The 21,319-nt window shown below is 49.8% G+C and overlaps 1 protein-coding gene across 5 annotated transcripts in view; it reads left to right on the top strand.

The window, feature by feature from the left end:
• The window catches only part of TCF20 (transcription factor 20), a 178,714-nt gene extending 157,633 nt beyond the window's left edge, over nt 1-21,081 (top strand). For 4 of the 5 annotated variants that reach the window (XM_073213967.1, XM_073213965.1, XM_037006851.2 and 1 more), the window contains 4 exons: nt 5,408-5,501; nt 13,118-13,167; nt 14,079-14,206; nt 19,854-21,081. In XM_073213967.1, coding sequence (XP_073070068.1) covers nt 5,408-5,501; nt 13,118-13,167; nt 14,079-14,162 — 228 coding nt within the window. In that variant the 3' untranslated portion in view covers nt 14,163-14,206; nt 19,854-21,081. The remainder of the gene's footprint in view (nt 1-5,407; nt 5,502-13,117; nt 13,168-14,078; nt 14,207-19,853) is intronic. The other variant, XM_073213966.1, reaches the window with a different exon arrangement.
• Nucleotides 21,082-21,319: the final 238 nt, after the last annotated feature.

The following is a 21,319-nucleotide window of genomic DNA, read 5'->3' as shown; positions in this document are numbered from 1 at the left end:
TGAGGCTTTAGCTTCATGGTTACCAAAGGTTCCAGGTTACTTTCCTTACTATCTAAGAGTCTAACTTAACTCACTTAGTATGCTGTTACAAACACAATCTAAAGGTTCTTTTCCATATCTTCTCTGTTTTCTTCCTTCTTCATTCTTTATATATTAGGTATCAAATTCTGTAGTTTTTGTCTATCCCTTGATTGACATTGGGAATAGTCCATTTAATTTTGCATTTGTCTCGCAATCAGCTGCTCTACCCTCCCTACTGTGGTTTTACTACCTCTGGTGACAGCTATCCAACCCTAGAAACACCTCCATCTATAGCAGTCCCTCCAAAATAGACTGCAGAGATGGTTTGTGGGAGGTAAATTCTCTCAGCTTTTGCTTATCTGGAAATTATTTAATCCCTCCTTCAAATTTAAATGATAATCTTGCCAGATAAAGTAATCTTGGTTCTAGGCCCTTCTGCTTCATGGCATTAAATACATCATGCCACTCCCTTCTGGACTGTAAGGTTTCTGCTGAGAAGTCTGATGTTAGCCTGGTGGGCTTTCCTTTGTGTGTGATCTTATTTCTGCCTCTGGCTGCTTTTAACAGTCTGTCCTTATCCTTGATCTTTCCCATTTTAATTACTATGTGTCTTGGTGTTGTCTTCCTTGGGTCCCTTGTGTTGGGAGATCTGTGGATCTCCATGGCCTGAGAGACTATCTCCTCTCCCAGATTGGGGAAGTTTTCAGTAACTACCTCCTCAAAGACACTTTCTGTCCCTTTCTCTCTCTCTTCTTCTGGTATCCCTGTAATGCGAATATTGTTCCGCTTCGATTGGTCACACAGTTCTCTCAATATTCTTTCATTTTTAGAGATCCTTTTTTCTCTGTGCCTCAGCTTCTTTGTATTCCTCTTCTCTAGTTTCTGTTTCATTTATTGTCTCCTCCACTGTATCCAACCTGCTTTTAATACCCTCCATCATGCTCTTCAGTGATTGGATTTCTGACCTGAATTCATTCCTGAGTTCTTGGATGTCTTTCCATACTTCCATTAGAATGTTGATGATTTTCATTTTGAACTCCCTTTCAGGAAGAGTCACAAGGTCCATATCTTTTAAATCTTTCTTGGGAGTTCTATTAATAATTTTACTCTGGACAAGGTTCCTTTGTATATGGCACCCTCTAGTGTCCAGAACCTCTATGCTGGAGCTGGTCAGTCCCTGAAGCTGGTCGGTCCCTGAAGCAGTGTTGGGGGTCACAGAGGATTGGCATTGGTGCCTGGGGGGAGGAAAGAGCTGTTCCCCGCCTCCTGGCTGCTGTGCCTGTTGTTATAATACTTGCTTGCCTGCGTTTCTTGCTGGGCGGGTCTAGTGGTAACAAACTTACTCAGCTTTTATTTATCTAGGAATTTCTTAATTTCTCCCTCAGTTTCAAAGGACAAATTTGCTGGATATAGGATTCTTGGTTAATAGTGTTTTCTCCTAGCACTCCAAATATATCATCTTAAATCTTCTATCTTCTGACCTCCAAAGTTTCTAATGAGAAATCTGTAGATAATCTTATATAATCATCACTTGTGAGGATTCATTTCTCTAAAGATTTTCTTTAGCTTTTGAAGGTTTGATTTATGTGCCTTGGTGTGGATCTCTTGGGGTTTGTTGAACCTCTTGGATGGATGTTTATATCCAAATGTTTCATCAAATTTGGGAAATTTTCAGCCATTACTTCTTCCAAAATTGCCTCTGTCCCCCTCTCTCTCTCCTCTTTCTGGGACTCCTGTAAAGCCTGCGTGCTTAGTGGTTTCCCACAGCTCATCCCTCTGCTCACTTTTCTTTGACCTTTCTTTTTTTTTTTCTGTTTCTCAGATACAGCAGTTTCCATTGCCCTGTGTCTTCATGTTCACTGATTTCTTTCTCCTGCTGCTCCAATCCACTGCCTTTGAATCCCTCTAGTGAATTTTTTATTTCAGTTATTGTATGTTTCAGCTTCAGAAGTTCTTTTAGTTTCTTTTAGGTTTTCTGAACCTTGGTTGTTATTTTCACTTGCCCACCTGTTGTTTTTTGGCTTTCTCCACATCTCCCTTTAGTTTTTGAGCATCTTTACGACAGTGCTCTTAAAGTCTTTGTCTAGTCTTTCTAGCATTAGGTCTTTTTCAGGGACAGTTTCTGTGAATTAATTTTTTTCCTTTGAGGCCATATTTCCTGCTTCTTTGAATACATTGTGTGTGTTTCATTAAACATGGGATATTTCAATCTTATAATGTGATAACTCTGGAAATCAGATTCTCCCCCTTCCCCAGGATTGTTATTTTGATTGTTGCAGGCCATCTCTGTGCCTAGGACCAGCCTGAGGTGTAAATGTAAGGTCTTAGGTCTTTTCTGAGTCTTTCCTTAGGAATGCATGGCCACTTGCTGAATTTCCCCATATATGTAGTAGTTTTGAATGTTCTAGTCTCTAGTGTCTGGCTCCCAAAAGAGGAAAGAGCAAAATATGAAGGGGATAGGAAAGGTGCCAGCCATTTAAATCCCCTGGAAATAACTTCAGCCTGAGGGGAGAGGCTTGTACCAACAGCTCCCTGCCTCTTCTCTTTCTCTCCATCTCCATGATCAGAAACAGCAACCAGCAATTAGAGCAGAGGTTCCCAACACTTGGAGGACAGGGTACCTTTTGCCCGTGCAGGCTGCTGCATGAGCACATGCACAGCTGTGTGCTGTGTGCCATGTAGCTGAGGTGGGAGATGGGCAGCTGCTGCTGTGCTGAAAGCTGAAATTGACCAAAATGACTGCAGTTTACCATCCAGCTCTCCCCTAAAGTTGCAAGTCTTCAGTGGACTTCAGAGTTTCAGAATTGTTACATCTGACAGATTTTGCTGTTGCAGTTGTCCAGCAGCTGAGGAGACACATTCCTGGTGCAAGAGATGAGTTTGCTTTCATTAAGAAAAAGATGGCACCTGTAGTCTGTGTCCTGGCTCAGGGCAGAGAGCCTTAAGAAGCCCTGCAGGGGACAGAGGGACATGTGTTGAGGTGGGAAGGAAAGGGACATTGTTCAAATCCAAGCCTGATCACTTCTCTTTCCTGTCTGTAAATTGGGGTGCTGACAAGGCCTGCTCTGCTGGTTGTTTTCACAGGTAGTCTCTGTAGAACATCTACCATGTGTTTGGCACATGGTCATCTTGGGTCACATTGACTGAGCACCTTTGAGCCAGCCACAGTTCCAAGCCTGGATTAACGCATTTAAGCCCACAACATCTCTGTGAGGTAGATAGCATTATTAGGTCCGTGTTTACAGGTTGAGGAAACAAAGGTTAAGGATTTGGCCAAGAACACACAGAGATTGACTCACTTAACAGGGAGTTAATTAGGTTCCAGAGCCCACACACTTGATACCTCACACAGCAGTGCCTGAAATACTAGGTCCCTTCCTTTATTAGGATATTTTGACTGCAAGTTACAAAATAAAAAGTGATTTTTTTAAAAACGTGTCCATCCCCCTTAAGTCTGGAGATGGGGTGGTCCTGGGGCTGGTTAATTTAGTGCTCAGAGTGTTACAGAGGATCTCTCCATTCTGTCACTCTGCTGTCCATAATGGGCTGGGTTTTGTCTTTAGAGCTGTCCGCTTGTGGTAAGGTGGTTGTGACAGATCTCATCATCCCATCCTCACAGAGACCAAAGAGATGACACTCCCATTCCTGAATGAGGTCAAACTAATTGAAATGTACTCCTGCACCCTCCCGTCCCTGCCAAACACACAGGGTGGGGAGGGCCTGGAGCACAAGCCCTCAGAATAGCTGGCTATTCAGAGCTCCTCCTCTTTTTTATTAAGAAGGGGTATAGCAGGAGTAGGTGTGGGCAGGCCATTGACAAATCAGCCACAATCATCCCCTCCGGTTAATGCTGAGACCTTTGTTCGGAAGGTGCTCTGTGGCACTGACAAAAGTAGACAAAGTCTAGGGCTACACAAAAGGCTGCCAATCGTCCTTGGTTTACTCTAGGCCAAGTAATCTTTTTCTTCTTGGCAAGGGTATGAGAGCACATGGTAAATGTTGACTGATCATCAGGGCCCAGCAGGACATAGGTCTTCTGAGAGGAAGGCAGAGCTCCTAGAGACTCGATGTAACAGCTCTGCTGCTGCCCCGTTTGTCTCTGGAGGATGTCAGGGGTGGGCAGCCTGGGTCAGCTCTGACTGGAGCAGGTTACTTCCCCCTCCAGGCTTCAGGCACCCTGTCTGTAGAGTGAGATGCTGCAGGGTAGCCCCAAGAACGGACCCCGCTGGACCACGTCGGTTACAGACAACAATGCCTGACATGTGGAGAGCACCTGGGCTGTGCCGTTGCTGGAGCCAGTGTAGTCTCACCACCAGTGTCCGCCATGGCATGACTGTCTCAGTGCCCTGTCACCCTGCTCTTGCTCCTTCCACCTTGGGTTGGAGGTGTTTGCTCTGTGGTGCTGTCCTGGTGGCTGCAGGCCTGCAAGCCACACTGACTCTGATGGGCTGCCCTCCAGGGAAACGAGGGAGAAGGGTGCCCATCACACTTGGTACCAGGAAAGGGGGGAGCCAGGAGGAAGTGTCTGCATCTCCCAGGCAGCCTTGTCTAGCTGTGCCCCAGCCGCCATGGGTCTGTGTTCTTCCTCAGTGCGGCCAGTGTAGTTGAATTTTACAAATATTATCATTGATAGGACACATCTGTTATGCCAACAGGACTGAGCACTCACAGCAGCCACATTAGTGGGATGATAGGAGATGTGCCCCACTTGTAGAAAACCTGACCATATAAGGAGGAGCATCTCAATTACAGAATAATGTGTCACTTAGCCAGAAATTCATGGCAGGTTTCCTAGTGCATTTAAAATAGGATTTTTGTATAAAAATACCATTTGCACACAGGAGCCCATGTATTCTGAAAAGGGAAATATACTTGTATTGGGCATTTGGGATAAGTAGAATAAAAATAAAATCTTACCAAATATAAGAACTAGAAACCAGATTCCACTCTTAATTCCAAAAGGTTTATATATAACTCTACTATCTTACCCTCTCCTCCTACCCCAGACTTTCACAGCAGAAGCAAACAGGCAAGATCTGTAGGCAGTTCAAGACAGCAGTGAGAATGAGGAAAGGACCGGCAAGCATGAGGGTGGGCGGCAGGGGGAGCCCCAGGGGCAGGACTGGGTGCCCCACCCTCACCCCTGTGTTGTTCTGCTTGATTGATTTGTGAACATTTGTGAGGCCTGGACTGAAACATTACTGTTAAATCCCTTCCGGGGTGTGGGCAGTGAATGGCTAGCGGTTAGAAGTTTACCAGCCCATCCAGCTGCTGCAGACCCCTGCAACTACAGAGACGGCCTGGGGTCTGACCGACAGGGTCTAGGGAAGGCCTGGAGGAGAAAGGCGACCTGGGATGCTGACCTGTCTGAATTCTTCCCTTTCAGAAATGTTCCCACTGCCAGGAGGCAGGCGCCACCTTGGGCTGCTACAACAAAGGCTGCTCCTTCCGCTACCATTACCCATGTGCCACCGACGCAGGTAAGACGGGGCTGCACACCTTGTCCAGAGCATCCAAAGCATAGGATATGTGCTTTGATTCTCTGCCTTCTTTCCCTTCCTTATAGTTCATTTTGTCTCTTCTGAGCCCTTTCTGTTTGTAAATGCTAAAGGAATGCAGAGAGGATAATTAGGAGTGAAATAGGGTAATATTTTTAAAAAATAGTTTTATTCATATAATTCATACACAATTCACTAAGTGTACAGTTCAGTGGGTTTTAGTATATTCACGAGTTGTGCGACCATCATCATCATAACTTTTAGGACATTTCGTCACCTCATAAACTCCTACGCATTAGCGATGACTCTCCCCACCCTCCACCCCCACCCCCACCCCCACCCCCACCCCCAATCCTTGCCAGCCCCTGGCAACCACTAATCTACTTTTCTGTTGCTATGGGTTTGCCTATTCTGGACATTTCATATAAGTGGTAGAATCATACAATATGTTCTCTTTGTGTCTGGCTTCTTTCAGTTAGCATGTTTTTCAGGTTCATCCAAGTAGTGTTTATCAGTACTTCATTCTTACTGCTAAGCAATGTTTTATTGTAAGGCTATACCATAATTTATTATTACCATTAATTTATTTATTATTCAGTTAATGCACGTTTAGGTTGTTTTCCACTTTTGTATTATTACAAATAATCTTGCTATGAACATTCACATGTAAGTCTTTGTGTAGACTTTTTCTTCTTTTCAGTTCTTTTGGGAATAAACCTTGGAGTGGAATTACTGGGTCATAGAGTAACTCTATGTTTAATCTTCTGAGGAACTGCTAGCGTATTTTCCAAAGAGGCTAAACCATCTTATATCCCTCCAGCAGTATATGAGGGTTCTGGTTTTTCCGTATCGTCTCTGACATTTGTTATCTGCTATTATCTGTCTTTTTTACTGTAACCATCCCAGTGGGTATGAAGCATTATCTCATTGTGACTTGGATTTCCATTTCCCTGATGGATAATGATGTTTAGCATATTTGATGAAGTCCAGTTCAGCTATTTTTTTCTTTCATTGCTTGTGCTTTTTATGGCTTGTTGTGTTTTCTTTTATCTAAGAAACTGTCACCTAATCCAGAATCACAAAGATACATGCCCATGTTTTCTCTTGAGTTTTACAGTTTAGTCCTTACATCTTACACAGGTCTTTGATCCATTTTGAGTTAACTTTTATGGTGAAGTAGAAATTCATTTCTTTCCTTTGCATATGGATTCCAGTTGTCCCAGCACCGTTTATATAAAAGACTTTTTTATGTAAAAGACATTGAGTGATCTTGGCACCTTTGTTAAAAACCTGTTGACCATACATGTATGGGCTTATTTCTGGACTCCATCTAGTACCATACTTTTCTGATTACTGTAGCTTTGTAGTAGATCTTGAAATTGGGAAATGTGAGTCCTCTGATTTTGTTCCCTTTTTTTATAAGATTGTTTTTGACTATTCTGGGTCCTTTGCTGTTACATATGAATTTTAGGAGCACCTTGTCCATATTTGTAAAAAAAAAAAAATAGCCATTGAAATTCTGATAGGGAATTCATTGAATCTGTAGATCAAATTGGGGAGTTTTGTCATCTTAACAAGAGTATGTCTTCTAATCCATGATCAAGGGATATCTTTCCATTTATTTCAGTCTTTAATTTCTTTTACCAGTCATCTGTAGTTTCCAGAATGTAAGTTTTGCACTTACTTAAATTTACTCTTAAGTATTTTATTATGTTTGGTGTGAAAAATAATTAAAACTAATCAATAAGCTGAGCCAAGTTTTAGGATGTAAGGTCAATATACAAAATGAATCATGTTTCTGTATACTTACAAGGAAAATTAAATCAGGCAAATAATTCCATTTATAGTCACACTGAACATAAAATACTTAGGAATAAATTTAATTAAGTAAGTGAAAAACTTACATTCTGAATACTATAAAACACTGTTGAAAGAAATTAAAGACTGAAATAAATGGAAAGATATCCCTTGATCATGGATTAGAAAACATATTCTTGTTAAGATGGCAAAGCTCCCTAATTTGATCTGCAGATTCAATGAATTCCCTATCAGAATTTCAATGGCTATTTTTTTTTTTACAAATATGGACAAGGTGCTCCTAAAATTCATATGTAACAGCAAAGGACCCGGAACAGCAAAAATCATTTCTGTATATAAGGTCTGTCATCTGCAAGTAGTTTTACTTCTTCCTTTCCAGTTATATGCCTTTTTTCTTTTTCTTGCCTAATTGCTCTAGCTGGAACTTCTAGTATAATGTTGGATAGCAGTGGCAAGAGCTGACATCCTTGTCTTGTTTCTGGCCTACTAAATATGATGGTAACTATAGGTTCTTCATAGATGTTCTTAATGTAGCTGAGGAGGTTCCCTTCTGTTCCTAGTTGAGTGTTTTTATCATGAAGGGGTGTTGCATTTTGTCAGACATCTTTTCCACATCTGTTGATGATCAAGAACAGTGTTGCACAGCGCGTGATAACTGTTGAAAGAAAGGAAACCTTTTGTTAGAGAAGTGCCATCCAATGAGTGATGCAAAGATGAGTTTTGACTCAACTTCACCAGCTGGGAAAATCCTCTTTCTCCCTGTAGACTATTGTCTCTTCAAGTGAATGTTTTCACCAGTCATTTTTGAGCACTAGATGTGTCTAAGACCATCACCTAGCCAGCCCCCATACTGCTTGTGGTCAGGATGGAGGGAGAAGAAAATGGAAAGATAAATAGGAGTGCAGGTGGCATGGTGCTTGTCGTCTCTCAGTGCTTCCTAAGTTCTGAGCAGGAGGCATAACTTTCCGTGGAGGCAGCTGCCATTCCTGGGAGGCTGGGTGTGATCTGGTGTTGGGAGAGAAGGGGAAGGGTGAGGCTGACCTGACAGGGAAGCCGGTACAAAGGCATAAAGCACGTGGGGTCGGATAGCACAGGCTGCTGTGTGAGCACTTGTAAGGGCCACTTCAGCACGCCCCTGCCTTGCACACCTTCCCATTGTTCTTTCTGCCCCTTCCCTCTTCTTTTCTTTCCAAGTCCCCATAGGAGGAGCAGCTAAAAAGAACAAGAAAAGGACAGAAAAATAATGTTTCTGCCAAAGTTAAGAGTCTCATAACAGTGCGTGTTTGCCCACACAGAGGGGCAGCTGGTGGCCAGAGGGATGTGTGTGGAGTAAGAAGGGCCTTTGAAGAGTCAGTTCAGGGAGTCTGGGTTTTAGTCTGTCTCTTCCGTTCTTTCTTCCCCTCAGTGTTTCGGTATTGAGTCTAAGCTGTATTGCACCCTGCGTCATGCTGTGGCGTATTCCATAGATAGTACAGCCATTAAATCCTCTCAAGAGCCAACGGGTGCCTCTTTTCATTTTCATGATGTTGCCTCTAGTTACATCAGAATGTTTTATTTTCTCTCTTCAGTTTAAGCTTCATGGTTTTTAAATGAAGATTTTCAGTATTAAGTTTTTAGCAGTTGTTTAAGTTCCACATGGAGAATGGAACTCCCGATAGGGAGCTGGGTGAGAAGTGGTCTGCATTGAGGCTCTCTGTTGAAGAAATTCTGAGCGGCAGGCAGGTAGCCTCAATGCCCCATGGGTGCACTGCTTGTCTGCACGCTGCGGCACCAGCCGAGTCAGGGACCAGGCCCTCAGCCGGCCTCCTGGTACGGTTTCTCGAGGACTTAAGCAGTGCTGCTCAATACAACTTTCTACAACGATGGACATGTTCTAGATCTGCATTGGCCAGCATGGCAGCTGCAAGCCATGCAGGACTATTCAGCACTTGAAGTGTGGCTAGTGGGAATGCGAGACTGGATATATTCTATTTTAACTTAAATTTGCTTGGCCACATGTGGCTAGCGGCTGGACAGTACAGGCCGAGTACCACCTAGATGGAGCTCAGGCAGTATTGTTGGGGGCCTTCAGGCCAGGTGCTTTCCTCTCCTCTTCTCCGTGCAAGCTTACCCAGTCGCCGCCCTGCACCACCCGCAGGAAAGCAGGGATTAGTAAGTCACCTATAGTTGTCACTCTCTGTTTGAGACTGTCACATGTGGCCTGCCCAGGTGGTTGGTAATGTCTCCAGCAGAAGTTTGTGGCCAAGTACCCAGCGAGAGGCAGGCTGGTGGGTCAGTGGGCCTCTGCCTTCTAGCTGTGCAGCCCCTGCTGCTGTACATTCTCCTGCTTTGTGTGGAGAGCTGGGCCCAGGAAGCAGCTTCACAGGGTGACTGGGTCTTTGGTATTTATTGGTCTTTTTGATGACCCAGACACCTGCACTGCTCTGTGGGGATGGATTATTGTGTTTACCCCATTTGCTTTTCTCAGGAATTCTGTTCTAAAATATGTGATGAATCTTTATATTCAGGAAAGGTATTCACTGATTGACTTTCTAATTACCATAAAAATAAGTCCCTGGATTTGATAGTCCCGCATCTGGATATGGAATAAGGAACAGTTTAACACTTCCATCTCTGCCTCACTGTCACCGCCCAAACACTCACAGAGCTCTTCATGTCTGGGGGAAACTTTTATCACTGCGATGTCTTCCTGGAGACAGTCTGTTGCAGGAGGACCTCTGACCCCTGCGTCTTCCCTCCTACCTGATGTTGACCCTACACTGTGACATCACGGTCAGCTCTTCCATGCTACTGGTTGTGTCATAAGCAAAGGATTTGGTTCCAGGTGGAAAGGAGTAATAAGAAAATAAGCACTGGTGCTGAAAAAAAAAAAGATTTAATGTGCTTAATGCAGTGAGCCACAACAATCAGGACTGCAGGAAAAAAGAGCTGTGGTGCTCATTAGTAATTCCACTGTGCGTAAAGGAACTTGCCTAAGGGGCTTTTTCTTTACCCTCCTGAAGAAACGCAGCTGGGAGTTCACTTTCCATGGCCACCATTTCAAACAGCGGTCCCTGCCCCAGACTGACTGTGCAGTAGTGGGCTCAGAGCCCAGTCTGGGTCATTATGAAGGGGCTGGGGTCTGGCCCCTGCGCGGGGAGGTGGCCCTCTGCACTCCAGAAGGCGTTCTAGGGCCTTGCTCCTGCCCTGTTACCCCCCTCCTTAGGCCCAGGGGCTCAAGCCTGCCTCACCCAAGACTGTCCCCCAGTGAGGCAGGCCCTCTCACGCCTGCCAGGCTCCTTGTCCCAGCCTGAATCTCACCAACGTAAGGAGTAGCTATCTCTGAGGTCGATTGTGGGTGAACTGGAGACACTGCCTGGGGCCTGGAGGATCCAAAGGACACTAGACCTCCCCTCTCATTTTCTCCGTCCTCAAGCTCACCAGCCTTAGTCTGGGTATGTGCCATGCATATGGGTATCTGGAGCTCCGAATAGCTTGTTACAAGGAGCTTGGCAAAGTCCACACTGCCTTTACGCTGAAAGAGAGAAATGAAAGTGTAGTACTTTTCCCAGGGCTGCCATCAGTGTCTGGAAACCATCTTGTCGACCACCTTGTGAGGCTTTTCCAACCTGTGTGACAATCCAGTGAGCCATTTACTCGGACTTCACTGTGTGGAAGTGCTGGCCAGGCCCTCGGGGCAGTGTAGGATATTGCCAGGGGCTTAAAACAAATTGAGAGACTGCTGGCAGGCTGTGTAGGGCCAGGCGCCGGCACGGAGACCTCAGAAGAGGTTTTACTGTGCTTCTCTGCTCTCCCTCAGCAGGAACTGGTTCCAGGCAGCCACGGAGGGTCTCCGTGCCCTTCCAGGTGGCTGAGCGCTCTAGCTGTGGCTCTCACACATGCCAGAAACATGAATTGCAGTTCCCGGTGGCCTGTGGCTATCAGAGAACAGATGAGAACGCTTGCCTGCGGTGTCCCTGCGTGGGCGGCCTTGCCAAAGGTGGACATTGTCTCTGGCAGATCTGTTTAGGAAACCTCTGTTTCCAGAAGCACTTGGCTTAGTTATAAGTTGCCATTAGTGTATACTTACACTGTTTTATTTCTTCTCTGCTTTTAAACTTAGAAGGGACATGTATCCTAATATCAGATGTATTTTACTAATTGTCCTTCACAGCTGGTGACTGTTCTATGGCTCTAAGGGGAAGTGAGCCACCTTTGCCTTTCTGGTGGCAACTTTTCTTACTAACACGGTCCCCTCGTCATTTCTGTAAATTCTGTGGCATAAGGGTGGCAGAACCCCACAAGGACTGTGCTATTTCTCTTTGACCCAAACTTAAGACTCTGCCAGCAGGCAGTGCCACCAAAGCCCAGTTGAGGAGCAAGTGCTTTCCTGAGCTCCAGTTGTCTGTCTCCTGCTGTTCATAAGCTCTCTGGCAGATTGGAGCAGCCGGAGCCCTGGTCACGCCACGTACTTCTGGGTCTTAAACTAATACATTTCATTTACTGCCATGCTATTTGCTTGTGGGCAGAGGGGTGCAGAGGTTTGCAGGGCATGTTGTGCCCCTGTGCCCTGCAGCTTGCCCTGGGGGCAGAAAAGGCTGGTGGCCCACTCTTGGATGTTCTGGGACTCCAGAGGGGAGGTAGTGATGGTACAGGCTTAGCCCAGTTATGAAAGGGCCTGTTTTGATTTGTTTAGGATCCAGATTACCTCAGAGTTTTCATTTGTGTTTGTTCCCTTGTTTATTACTATTTCACTTAAAATCTGTGGGTACCCAGGCTGTTAATCTGGACTTCAGTTTAAACCTGACTTAAACTGCACATTTAACAAGGCTGCCTCCCCCTGTGGTGCCTGGGAGCTCTCTGAGAATGTGTGATCAATATTTATTAACACTCTGCCACCGCATCGTGCACCAGTGACCTGGCTGTCAGTCTCCGTGAGCTGTGGTGTGTAGAGTGAACTTATTAATTAGACTTCCTCGCCCTGCTCCACATGCTACCCTGTGCCACAGAGCTCAGCTCACCTGGTGGCGGCTGCCTGTCCTGGCTGTCATGGAGGATGCTGTCACCATGTTAAAAGTTGGAATGAATCATTTCCCTCCAAGGATTAATAGCCCCCTCATGGGGTTTCACTTTCCTCTGAAGCATTTAGCGTGGCTTATGTAGCTTGTGTCGGGAGCTTCCTCCATGTCTCCATGGGCTGTGGGGTGAAGGCTCTCAGGCGCGGCCTCCTTTCTGTCCCTGACATGTGGGCTCTTGACAGAGGAGAAAAGATGCCTCCAGATTTAGAGTGTTTTGTATGAGGAAGCGTTGGCTGGGGCCTGTGGACCGGGCTAAGTCTACAATCAAGGATTTTTAAATAACCTTTTTTGGAAGCTTTCTGATTATCAAAATACTGTATGACTGTGGAAATACAGAAAAAATTAAATTAAAACCACTTGTAATTTACTACCCAAAGAGAACCTCTGTTATACTCTGGTGGATTTCCTTTGCCCCCTTTTTATGCATATAAAACATTTGATAAAATTAGGATTGTATTTATACATTTACGTATCCTCGTTTTTCAAGCAGTTCCATGTCATGAGTATTTCCCATGTCATTCTGTCGTTTGAATTGATTTTTAAGTGGCTGATACTCCATCATGTTGATACCATGGTTTCTAAGGTTTTCTTCTTCAGAAAGGGGACCCAGGCAGGCAGACCGCCGGCCTCCGTGGCTGACCCTGCAGGCCACAGCACTCCCGCCACCTGGGCCGCGCCCTGCGCCCCCGCCCCCCGCCGCTGACACCCCTGCTTGTCTTGCAGATTGTTCGCTGCGTGAGGAGAACTTCTCGGTGAGGTGCCCCAAGCACAAGGTGAGTCGGGGTCCCGGAGCACCCGTGCGCGCAGCAGGCTGGCAGCGGGCGCCGAAGACCAGACCCACAGAGCCTGCGCCTGGCCCGGGCGGGTGGAGGGAGGCCTGAGGCGCGGGCCAGGCGTGCGGGGCCGAGGGCCGGAGGGCCGGGGAGGGAGGCCGTTCTGTTGGATAGAGAAATGGGGAGCGCAGGCTCGGTGGAAGGGCTGGTTTCTGCTTCGGTTGAATGGCGCCCCAGGTCTCAGGCGGGCGCGAGGGAAGGTGGGTTGTCGGGCCTTGTGGGAAGCAGAGGCGTCTTCCCGGCCCTAGTTGTCAGCTGCAGGGCTGCGGGGAAGGCCTCCCCTCCGGGTCTCCTTCCGCCCTGGGCTGCTGCCTCGTCACCCAGATGATTCGCGGGTGGTGTCGTGGGCGCCCCGTTAGGAAAGGCTGGCAGATACGGGGCGAAGGTCGGTTTCTGAGAGACCACGCGTGCGGGGAGGGAGCGGACCCGAAGGCGCCCCCGACAAGGCCGGGAATGTCCCGCGGAGCTGCCCCTCCTCTGGCTGGGGTCACACTGACACCTGGTGGTCACTGGCCATCACTGTCCTCGGTCTCCAAGGAGGGCCAGAAAGTACTAGAAAGAGGCCGGCCTGACAGGTCTGCCCTCAGAACACTTCTGACAGATACTTAGGTTTTTCTTTACAATGTCTTTCAGAGGTGGATCATAAGCTTTTACAGTATTCTATTTTTACCTAATTTACATGTTTTTATTTTTAAAACTTCTCTTTTTCAATGGTCACGTTTGCCTCGGAACACCCCACCTGAACATCTCCTGTTTGTCCTCCGATACTGACTCTGCTTTTTCTCTCCTTCTCCATGTTCCGCCCCCCTCCGCCTGTCCCCCTTCTGTCTCCGGGGCGTGGCCGGCGGCAGCCTCCCCTCCCGTGCCCCCTCCCGCCCTTGCAGAACAAGACAGCGAAAGGCAGCCTCAGCACAGAGCAGTCGGAGCGGGGGTGAGGGGGGCAGTGTGCTCGTGGGAATGGAGAGCACAGCAGGCACAGGTGAGTGGGCACCGCCCTGCCCCCTCCTGCTCGCCCAGGCCAGGCTGCACCCCCGCGTTTAATTGTGTGGACCGCCAACACCAGGTGGAGAAACTGTGCTTCCGTTTGTTGCTTGGCTCCCCCAGAGTATCTGTGGGAAGGTGGCATGGGGCTTGAAAACCATCCCGTTGTCCACTGGGGTTCCATGTGACCGTCCCTGAGATTCAGCCTGTGTGTGGTGTTCCAAAGGCAGAATGCAGCCGGCTTCCGGGACAGGCCCTTGCGACTGGGGCGCGTGCGGTAGCCCTGCTCCTTCCCCATCTCAGAAGGCTTCTAGCCAGGGGTCTCTGCTCTGATGGGCTCCATATCCATAAAGCTTTTGGTGGGTTTTTCCTTTGAAAAACAAAACATTCCCCAAGTTTTGTTATTTGAAATCTTTTTTCCCAGTACTTTGAAGGATTCCTTTTAACAGAAGTACAAAGGGAAGGAAAATCCCCTCAAATATTTAGTAGACTTAAGCATCTGATTTACTTCTACTCTTAAAAATCTCAAGGGATTGAGTCGTGCTTTTTGAGACTGCCTGTGAGCTCATGGTCAGGGCTGGCAGCGCGTCTGTGAGAACGGATTATAGGACCATCGGCTCAGAAGCGGCAGGTCCCCACTGCCCCCCGACCTGCCCCCGCCGCTTCTTCCCCTCCCTGCCCTCAAGTCACTGAGGGACACAGGGAGGGGAGCCCACACACAGCCGGACAAGGGGAGTCGGAACGTCAGCCAGGGCAGTTGCTTCTGCAGGTGGGGTGGCGCGCCTTGTCTGGGAAGTGTCCATTATGGGATTATCCCTCTTGAAAGGCAGTGCCTCTGGGAGCCACACGCAGGTGTGTGCGGCCTGGCCCCCAGGCAGCTCCGTGGCCCTGATGAGCCTCTGTGGAATGTTCCCTCCCCTTTGTTACGAATGGCGGGGGTGGGGGGTCCACCTTTCTCTGGAATACCTGACCGTAATTTGAGGAGCAGAGGATTCATCACAGAATGTGGCTGTGTCCCCTCTGAGAAGTCATCTGTTGCTCAGGTGGGCTCTGGCTCCGACTCCCAGAGAAGGACCCTCTGTTCCCAGGGTTGGTTCTGGGGCCACTGGGGGCTCAGTGCGTCCCTCACGAGTTTCAAGTGAGGGTTTTGCTGCTGTGCTTTTCTCCCTTCCTCCTCCGGGAACGGGGCTGGGATGGAGGGGACAGTGCAGAACAGGTGGGTTTGGTCACAGGACCCAGAGGGGCAGACGGCGCCCTGGGGACAGCAGCAGCGGTGGCACCGAGCAGCCAGCACCTGCCAGACCCACTGAGCCCCGCGCTCCTTCCCCCCGAGCAGCCCCCAGGGCAAGGCCACAGCCCGGTGGCCCCCAGGAACTTCTCTCCTGGGCCTTCTGAGTGTGCCGGGGCTTGCGTTGTGTCACTGGGCCTGGGCAGGGTCTGCCAGCTTCCTGTTGATTCCTCAGCCTGGCCCAGAGCCATGTTCTGGAAGGGCCCTGACGGGTATTCCTCAGTGTCCTGGAGAACCCTGGTGGGGAAAGAACCATTTTTGTTTGGTGTCTTTTGTTTTTGTCCTGCAATTCCAGCCTGTGTTTGAGGAAAAGAGGAAGTCCGGGCCCCGGGCCTGGCAGGCGCAGCCCTCTTGGGGATTCTGACTTTGTTCATCGTCTCCTTCCCCTCTACCCACTCTTGGCCCCTGCCAGCTGAGAGAGCCCTGCGCTCCGGAGTGGGACAGTAAGCTGCATCATTCATTCTTCGGAAGGTTGGCATTATTATTCCGGTTTAACTATCAGAAACCAAAGTGCTGAATGAGACAGTGGCCTGGCCCATCAGCATGAGGTCAGACTGTCCACCTCCTGGAGGCACGTGCTTCTTGTCCACCTGAAATGTTCTCCACACAGTCCCTCCGTGGCCTGGTTTCTCGCTTGAGCAGTCACGTTGAGAGCAGTTGCTGTCCTTAAGGGCCAGGCAGTACCATCAGCCCTCTGTAGGTTGTGTGGAAGCCCCAGAGGTCAGGGGTGACACACACCCTACCTGAAAGGCATTCATCTCAGGGTCTGTCCTAGGGATGGAGAGCCACCCTCTTTGGGTGTCCTAACAAGGCAGGAAGGGAGTTTGGATATACATGTGAGCCTGCTTCCTGGTGTGGTGTGGAAAGTGCTCTGCAACCAGGTCAGGCCACCTAATGTCTCTGTGCTTTTCTTCTTCTGTAAACAGAGAAATAACAGTGGCCAGCCTTGTGAAAATTAGTTAGGAAACATCTCTGCCTTGCCCAGCACAGCATGGCCTGGGGTGGGGAGTCAGCAAGTCCTGGGCACAGGCTAACAGCCTGCTAGTCTGCTGTGCATGGCAGGAGCTGGAAGGACTGAAACTGCAGAGTGGTCCCTGCGACTGCCGGCTGCCCTGTCCAGCAGAGATGCCTGGGGTGCAGGGTACAGATGCGAGTTCCAATCCCCCACCCCCCACCCCCACTAGCATGTGAGGTCCCTGGCTTTGTCCCTCACCAGGGCAGCCTCCAGTGGCAGGTCTGTGGCTGCCTGCCCTTTGCTTGTGTCCAGGCTGTCTTGCTGGCTCCATGTGGCTGGTAGCAGGGCTTTGACGATGGACACCCCCCTCCCCCACCACCCATACTATCTTCCTCTCTTGTCCCCTGGTGAAAAAGAAGCCCCCCCCCCCCCCCGCCCATCAGGCCCCCCGACCCAGTGGTTAGGAAGCAGTCACCTCCATTCGCTGCTCCTTTGTCCTGAGCAGGGGGATGGCGCCTGCACCCAGCAGCCCCCCTGCCCTGGAATGGGCCTCTCCGAGAGCTCTGTGGTGAGAGTGTTACACTGGAGAGGCTGCAGTGCCCGTGCCTGTGTGAGCAAGTGCCCTGCCCTGGAGCCCCCCTTCCCCCAGGCTGGTCCAGGGAAAGTCCTGGGATCACACCTCCAAGGAACTTGACCCAGCCCCTTTCTCTCTACCACCCCACCGGCTGCCCAGACCCACGCTGCCACTCCCACCCCCGCCTTGCTGCTGCTCTGCTCCGCCTGAACCCTTAGCGCACGCGCACACACTTCTCTGCTTTAGAACCTCCGTCACATTGAGAATTAAATCCAAACTCCTAACTGTGCCTCCAAAGGCCTATGGACATCTCCGCAAGGCTCCCAGCGTCCTTCAGCCCCTCCCTCTGGGCCTTTACACTGGTCATTCCCTGGGCCCGGGGCACTTGGCGTATCTCTGGGTCCCAGCGTCAGTGTCACTTCCTCACATAGGCCTTCCCTTCCATGTCCCTGTCTGTCCACCTCCAACCCTACTCTGTAGCCTTCCTAGCATCGCTGCAGTTACGAATAACTTGGGTACCTGTCATCTGCATCTCCACTAGCAGGTTCGCTCCATGAGGTCAGGGGCCATGTCTGTCCTGCCCGTTGGGCCCGAGCCCAGAGCAGGGGCACAGTGGTGCTGTGCGTCTGTGCTAGAGGAGAACATGCACCCGGAGAGGAGAAGCGCTCCCTCACCCTGGCTGTGCCCATGACCAGACGGACCCCTAGTGAGGCCCCCACCCCACAGGCAGCACTGCGAGTCTGTCTCAGGGACATGGAGAGCCCCCCAGCCAAGTAGGGGTCAGGGATCAAAGGCCAGCCTTGGGCCCCACCAGACACAGGTTCAGCCACAGAGGCGATGCTGAGGGAGAGCAAGAAGGAGTGTGGAGCACAGTGTCGGGAGGCTTTGGCCCAGGTGGAGTCCTGGTGCCGGCAGCCTGACATCTAGGTGCCTTCTTACAGGGAGCACTGCAAATCCGCAGCTCAGAGGTGCGGCACCATGCCTGCTCCCTGGGGCCCCGGTCAGAAGAGCTTTACTGGATGTGAGCCCCAGTCTCACCTCTGACCAGCTGCTGGCCTTGGGCTACATGTGACCCCTCCCTCAGCTTCAGCTCTGTCATCTGCAAAACAGGCCTCTCAGTGTTACTGTGAAGTAACATCAGTGAAGCTCCTAGAATCCACAGTACGTGGCACACAGTAGGTGCCTAACACATTTTCTTCCTTTTCTCCCAACTGAAGGAATGGTTTTTTAGACGTACCTCTGAGAAGTTGGGGTCCCACTACCTTCAAGGTGTCTTATCCTTTGGCCAATCTACTGTCAGACATGGGGAAAGGCCCTTTTTGGAAGGACTGGAAGCTAGAGCCCAAGGCAGGCAGTGCTGAGAATAGCAGCTGCCTGGACCACCACACACCCCTGTGGTGCCACAGGAGGGGCCCACAGTCAGCAGCCCACAGACCCCAGCCAGGCAGACCCTGGCCGCTGAGGCGGGGGCCTCCTGTTCAGAGTAATTAGCAGGATGGGGGTACAGGCCCAAGATGGGGAGGGCAAGCCCTGCCCTGTCCTCTGTCCACTCTTCCCTGTAACCCACATCACCAGCAAGATTTAGCCCCTCTGGTCTCTGCCAGAGGCACCCCATTAGTTCTGCCTTTGTCACTGCGTTTACAGTGGGCCTTGGCTCCTAGGAGTTCTGAGAGAAAGCTGCTGCTCCGGCCTGTGCTGGCAGCCTCGGTAAACCAGTGTGAAGCCGCGGAGTGGACAGTAGGAGGCAGGGGCCACGGGGGCTGGGGTGGCCTCCAGGGCCCAGTGACACTTTCAGAACCAGGGAAACCACCCTGGGCACCCTGAGGATGGCAGGATGGCCCAGCCGCTGGCCTGGCAGCAGTCCCGGGGTTTGCTTTTTGCTGGCCTTGGTCGTGTCCTACTGTCCTTGCAGAGGGTCTTCCTGATTGTCCGTGTTTTCTGCCAAGCGGTCAGTCTCTCTTCGGCAAGGGCCGGGCAGACACGTGTGCTCTTAGACAGAGTGTTCTTAGCTCATGCTTTTTAACTATCCCACATGTTAGTAAGTTTTATGGAAACAGAAAAGGGACAGTGACACCTGGGTCTCCCTGATGCTCGCTGTTGGAGGAGGACCCCAGAGAGGTTTGAGGAGGAAGCAAGGTGAGCCCCACAGCGCCCAGATTCCGGGAACGCTGTAACTGGTGGGAAACAAGTGAGGCGCTTGGTTTCCAGTTAATTTTTCTGAACTGAATGCCTTGGAAACAGCTGTGTCCCCCGGAGACCTTTGCACATGTAATGACCCATGAAGCGTTCTGAGGAAGACCTCGGTCCAAGCCCACCTGCCCCGCCTGGGTTGTGGGATCTTCCCGAATCCCGGAGCCTGTGCCAAAAGAGGAGCTGCTGGTGGCAGGGGTGCCTGGGGGGCTCGCAGGAAGAGTGCTCTTAAGGTGGAAAGAGTTCAGCCACCTCTGTGAGGACTGCTCCATACCGCCCAAGTGCTGCTGGGGTCCCAAGCAGGGCCCCCCTCCAAGGCAGCCCCACCTTGGAGGGTCAGGGAGTCTCCCCAAGGCTTGGTTTCTTCCTCCCACGCACTAGGGAGGTAGAAACACTGTGAGAGGCACTCAGTCCCGACCCAAGACAGCTGGCCAGGTCACTGCTGCCTGTAACCCAGTTCTAGGCCCAGAGCCACACAGCGGTGCCACTCTGGTCTTGGGTGTCTCCCCTGTCCGCACATTTCCGGGGTCTGCCGCTGGACCCTGCAGAAAGCCCCGTCCCAGCACCACTGCCGAGCAGGGGCTGTTCGCTGCTGGAGCGGGAGGTTCCCGGCACCCAGTGTCCGTTCTCTCTTCCAGGTGAGACTGTGGAGATGAGAAGGTGGTGGACCCTCGCGATCGAATGGAAATGGTCCCCCGTGCAGCCCTGCCCCACCCCGCCCGCCACGCCAGCACTTCCTTCCCAGTTCTTACATCACACTCCAACCAGTGACGCCAAGGGAAAGAGAGCCCCGAGCCCCGAAGTTGGAATGGCTGTTTCCATGGACACAATCTCCATAGTGACAATATGGGGGGAGGGAGGGGGAGGGAGATGGGAAAGGGGGGGATTAAAAGGGAGGGATAAAAAATATATATATAAATCTATTTTTAGTCTGGAAAGACTTTGTTTAAATGAAAGGTGCGCTATCCCTTTTGATTCTATTTTAAAATTATCTAGTGAAAGAACTCCAAATTTGTTCCAATAACAGTGAAATTTAAATGTGGAATTGAACTGAACAAACTCATCTCACGAAGGGCGGGGTGTGACCTTGACCTTCAGCCTGTCTCACACCAGTTGGGAGAGCTCTAGACCCAGGATTGGAAGAGACAAACCACACCAAAACCATCCTTGGTCATTAATTTGTCTCAAAAGTGGGAAGGTTTAGGGGGTAGGGAATAGGGATGGGCCATGTTTTCAGGAGTGGGAAAATGATGTCTAAACACAAAAATCAATTTTTTTCATTTCCAGAAACACTATTTATTTATTTTTAAAATTTTTATCTTTTTGGGGGGTGAAATCGGCAGGTGCCCCGAGGTCACAGCTGTGTTCTGGGTCACTGGCCGTGAGAACTCCGAGTGCCCCGCAACGCGCACATGGCAGGCGCAGCCTCCGGGCACCTTCCGGGCAGCTGTGCCCGGACCCCCAGGACGGACAGGACGGGACGCCGAGCTGCAGGAGCTGACATGGAGGGGGTGACATGGAGGGGTGCGGGGCGCCATCTGTGCGGCCTAGGCCGCTGGCAACGCCCCGCTAACCTCTTCTTTTGCTTTTGTTTTTATAAGGAAAAGGGAACCCGCCAGCTGAGCGGCCCCATTCCATGTGGTTCTTTATGTTGTATCATTTTGTTTTGCTTGTAAATTGTTTAATTTTTAAATATCTGAGTTTTAAAAAAAGAAAAAAGTACAAAAAAATCTTGTTAAGGCCTTAAGAAGGGGTTAGTGCATCTTTCAGGGGTCACTCTGCCATGGGGAGAAAATAGCTGTTTCACCAACAGTTTTATTTAAAAAAAAAAAAATCAAAAAAATAATAAACTTCATTTTAACCTTGTTTCCTCTTTTTGTTTAATACAAAGCAAATGCATCTCTTCCTCCTCCCATTCCAACCGCTGCAGCGGCTTTGGTCCCACTGCGGGCGCTGACTTTTACTGGTCTGGCAGAGACGGAGCAAAGCGAACCCGAAGGCCCTTCTCTGCCGCTCAGCCTGGAGGGTGGGCTCAGCCCATGTACGGGGCTGCACATTTCCTTAAGTTGGTGTGAGGACATATTTCCAATCAACATTAATTTTA

This window comes from Manis javanica, chromosome 10 (genome assembly GCF_040802235.1).
Source record: "Manis javanica isolate MJ-LG chromosome 10, MJ_LKY, whole genome shotgun sequence".
NCBI lineage: Eukaryota > Metazoa > Chordata > Mammalia > Pholidota > Manidae > Manis > Manis javanica.
This window is presented reverse-complemented; position numbering and strand designations above follow the sequence as displayed.